We start from the raw sequence: 4,191 nt of genomic DNA, 5'->3' as shown, positions 1-4,191 counted from the left end.
GGACTCTACCACTGACAGCACTAGAGGGGCGCTTACAAATAACTAACAAAAGTCCTGCAATATTTAACCGTAAACTAAATGATTTGGTTAAATATTTTTATAACGGCACATTTGGGTTAAATATATTTCTATAATGAAGTTTTTGATAAGAAAACTATAAAAAATAAGTAATTGCGACTTTTTATTTCACAAGTCTGACTTTTTTTCCTCAGAATTGCGAATTTATATCTCACAATTCTGACTTTATAACTCGCAATTCAGAATGTTTTTTCTCGCAATTGCGAGTTTATATATCGCAATTCTGACTTTATATAACGCAATTCTGACTTTATAACTCGCATTTCTGACTTTATAACTCACAATAAAAAAATAAAAAAAATCCTGCAATTACGAGTTTATATTCGTAATTCTGAATTGTGAGATACAAACTCACAATTGCGAGTAATAAAGTCAGAATTGTGAGTCTGATAAAAAGTCAGGAAAGTCAGAAAAAAAAGTCAGAAGTGTGAGATTAAAAGGCGCAATTACATTTTTTATTTTTTTATTCTGTGGCGGAAACAAGCTTCCATAATATATATAAAATCATGCTTTTAATGTGCATTTTAACACAGAAACGATTCATAGTAGAGGAAAGGAAAATTATAGCACCTCCCTTCAAACTGACATGATGTTAGTTGGTACAGCCCAAAGCCCTCTAACCCTCTCTGCTAATGCTGCTGTGCTAGGAAACTAACGAAAGGTAAATTACTTTAAATTCATAGGCTATATATTTAGTTAATAGACTTGTTTTTAATATTTGTTAGTGAATATTGAAGTTAAGTAAACGTTTGTACGAGTTTTCTGCAGAAGTAATGACATTAAAATGTCGTATTTCTGTGAGGACAGTAGCAGACGCGGGCCCAGTACGGTCACCTTCACATCAACACAAACATTGATAATGTGTTGATTTTCATTTTGACATCTCTATTTCGATTTGTTTAATCTAAATCAGTGGATATTAATGAGGTGAGACCGAGTTTTGCAGACAGACAGATTAATGAATGCTGCAGAATGACTTTTTTCAATGTCTTTCACTCCACATGACTGACATAATAATCATACACCTCAATATACAGTATATATATATATATATATATATATATATACATACACATACACATACAGTACAGGTCAAAAGTTTGGAAACATTACGTTTTTTTATATTTTTGAAAGAAGTCTCTAATGCTTATCAAGGCTGCGTTTATTTTATCAAAAATACAGAAAAAAAACACAGTAATATTGTGAAATATTATTACAACTTAAAATAATAGTTTTCTATTTGAATATACTTTAAAAAATAATTTATTCCTGTGATGCAAAGCTGAATTTTCAGCATCATTACTCCAGTCTTCAGTGTCATTCTAATATTCTGAATAAAAGGTTAAAAAGAACTGCATTTATTCAAAATAAAAAAAAATTTCTAATAATATAAATCTTCTTTACTACCACTTTTTATCAATTTAACACATCCTTGCTGAATAAAAGTATTGATTTATTTCAAAAAAAGAAAGAAAAAAAAATTACTGACCCCAAATTACTGACCAGTAGTGTATATTGTTGTTACAAAAGATTTCTATTTTTAAAACATTTGCTTCTTTTTTTATTTTTATTTTTTTTACTTTTTATTCATCAAATTATCCTAAAAAAGTATCACAGGTTATGAAAAAATATTAAGCAGCAGAACTGTTTCCAACTTTGATAATGAATCATCATATTAGAATGATTTCTAGAGGATCATGTGATAGACTGGAGTAATGATCCTGAAAATTCAGCTTTGCATCACAGAAATAAACGATAATTTAAAGTATAATAAATTGAAAACCAGTTATTTTAAATTGTAATAATATATCAAAATATTACATTTTTTTCTGTATTTTTGATCAAATAAATGCAGGCTTGGTGAGCAGAAGAAACTTCTTTCAAAAACATTAAAAATAGTAATGTTTCCAAACTTTTGACCTGTACTGTATATGAAGAGTTCAGATGCAAAAGCCTCTAAGTGCCATCTGAAATTTTCTTCTAGAATGATCATTTTTATGAAGCTCATATATTTAAGTTCAGTAATTTCACTTAAAATGGCAATGAAAATTACCTATTATATAATTTAAATAAAATTATCTACTTAAATGAGCTTGATAAAAATTATCATTCTAGAAGGAAATTTCAGATGGCACTTAGAGGCTTTTGCATCTGAACTCTTCATACATATATATATATTTACACACAAATTACATATAATTTCATTGAATATAGACATGTGTAATGTAGTCCACATTATCCCTAAAACCGAATTCTGGACAAATGTGGGCAAAATAATTTTTATTTATTTTTAAAAAATACTTCCCTTAATCTGAGCGGTACAAGACTTGGCTAATTTTCCTAAGTTTGCCTCCTGAACACACACAATTTTTTTTGACTCAATTCTACAATGTTAAGTGGGTGAAAAAACCCCCCTCCTTAATCTTGTATTTGGGTCAAAAATGGGCACCCATAGAAATGAATGGGAAAAACTGTAATTTAGAGCATTCCTCTTGTTTTTTTGTAAAAATAAATCAATAGATCCATATCTAAAAATGCATATCTAACATACACACAAATTAAGGGCTGATCCTGTACAACATTCTCATCATGGCAAAAACTCACACTCAAAAAAAATAAGCATAATTTACATAGAAAATATGGTACTTTTTGAAGTAAATAAATTCAAAAATACCCCCAAAATAAAAAAAAAACACCATAAATGGATAGACAAAATTTTATCGAAGACAGTGATATAACATTTATAATAAATAAAAAATAGGATCACATCCGAGTCCTCTGTGCCCACATTTGTCCACAATTACAGAATTAAGGGCTATAAAGTGAATACGGTTTGAGGGCTACAGACTACAATACCAGTCAAAAGACACATCTACATATTCACTTTTATTATTTATTTATGTTTAATATAACCAAAGCAGAAGTCTTTAGTTCAAAATGTTTTCAAGATGATGAGAAACATACATTTAGCCAGCTGTGCGAGTGTGCGCACACTAATGTCCATTAGAGCTTAAGTGAAATCATTCAACTTGATCATTAATGTGTCTCCTGTCTTGAATCGCAGGCATCATGGTGAACTTCGCAGCAGCGATTCGTGAGCACTGGGTCAATATTCTGGTCCCTCTGGGTTTCGTCATCGGGGTTTATCTGGACCGACGAAATGATCAGAAACTCACAGCATTCAGGAACAAGAGTGCTTTATACAGCAGGTCGTATGATATCTTATGAAGATGTTTTAAAATCATAGTGTCTTTGCTGATGAATGATTTCTGAATCTGTAACTGTGGTTTCAGGGAACTGAAGCCGGGCGAGGAGCACACCTGGAAGTGACTCCTGCTGGGAGATTTATTGGACCCTCTGTCCAGAATGTGTATATTGTCTGTTCAGCCACCGTGTCTCTGATTGCACGCATGTTGGTACAATAAATGTTGCATTTAGTTCTGTAATGCCTTGTAGTTTTTAATTACACGACGAGTGATGTCAGTTTTGACCACATTGGAATTTAATTAGTCCAAACTCTTGCTCCACATCACAATCATAACGTAATTAAATTTGGTGTTTATTTTGTTGCATCATCTGTGTTGACTAAAAAATAAAAACATATAATTATATATATGCTTTACTGGGTCTATTAAGATAACATGGCCAAATATCATTTGCAATGACATTTCTTTTCATACAATAACATAATTTGTCAGAAGACACCAATATTTAACTGTTTTAATGCTGTTTTAGCAACTTTACAGAAATGTTTGTTTTCCCAAAGTTTATGAATGGCCTTGGCAATGAATAGCAAACACTGATTAAATATAAGTGTTCGTATAACTTCAGCTATTATGTAAATAATATATTAAAAAGTAGTGGCCAAAAGTGATGGAAAATTGAGGTCTTCACCCTACAAAGATTTTGTAAGCAAAACTTGTGCTTGGAGTCGATTGTTTTATTTGTGATGACGCAATAAAACATGACAAATTGTGCGGACAGGCCAAGCTGTGTTAAGCCAAATAATGTTGTCAGATAAATACCCTTACCAAGTTTAGTGTTTTGTTGTTCCTTCATATTAAAAAAATATATATTTTCCTCATATTTTAATATTTTAATCAAACTTGTAGG

The 4,191-nt window shown here is 30.8% G+C and overlaps 1 protein-coding gene across 1 annotated transcript; it reads left to right on the top strand.

Moving 5' to 3' along the window:
- The first annotated feature begins 628 nt into the window (after positions 1-628).
- Positions 629-3,524, top strand: ndufb1 (NADH:ubiquinone oxidoreductase subunit B1). The gene is made up of 3 exons (XM_084091939.1): positions 629-739; positions 3,143-3,287; positions 3,372-3,524. The coding sequence occupies exons 2-3, from the start codon at positions 3,148-3,150 to the stop codon at positions 3,406-3,408; spliced, it is 177 nt and encodes a 58-aa protein (XP_083948065.1). The 5' UTR covers positions 629-739; positions 3,143-3,147; the 3' UTR covers positions 3,409-3,524.
- The last annotated feature ends 667 nt before the right edge of the window (positions 3,525-4,191 follow it).

Source organism: Abramis brama (assembly GCF_963993115.1).
Source record: "Abramis brama genome assembly, chromosome: 18".
NCBI lineage: Eukaryota > Metazoa > Chordata > Actinopteri > Cypriniformes > Leuciscidae > Abramis > Abramis brama.
Note: the sequence above shows the minus strand (reverse complement) of the source record. Positions and strands in the feature narration are given on the sequence as shown.

Bases quoted from the DNA above. Each gene is read 5' to 3' on its own strand.
- ndufb1 (XM_084091939.1), top strand. From the start codon at position 3,148: ATGGTGAACTTCGCAGCAGCGATTCGTGAGCACTGGGTCAATATTCTG. The intron at 3,288-3,371 runs GTCGTATGATAT...CTGTGGTTTCAG, and splicing joins AAGAGTGCTTTATACAGCAG to GGAACTGAAGCCGGGCGAGG.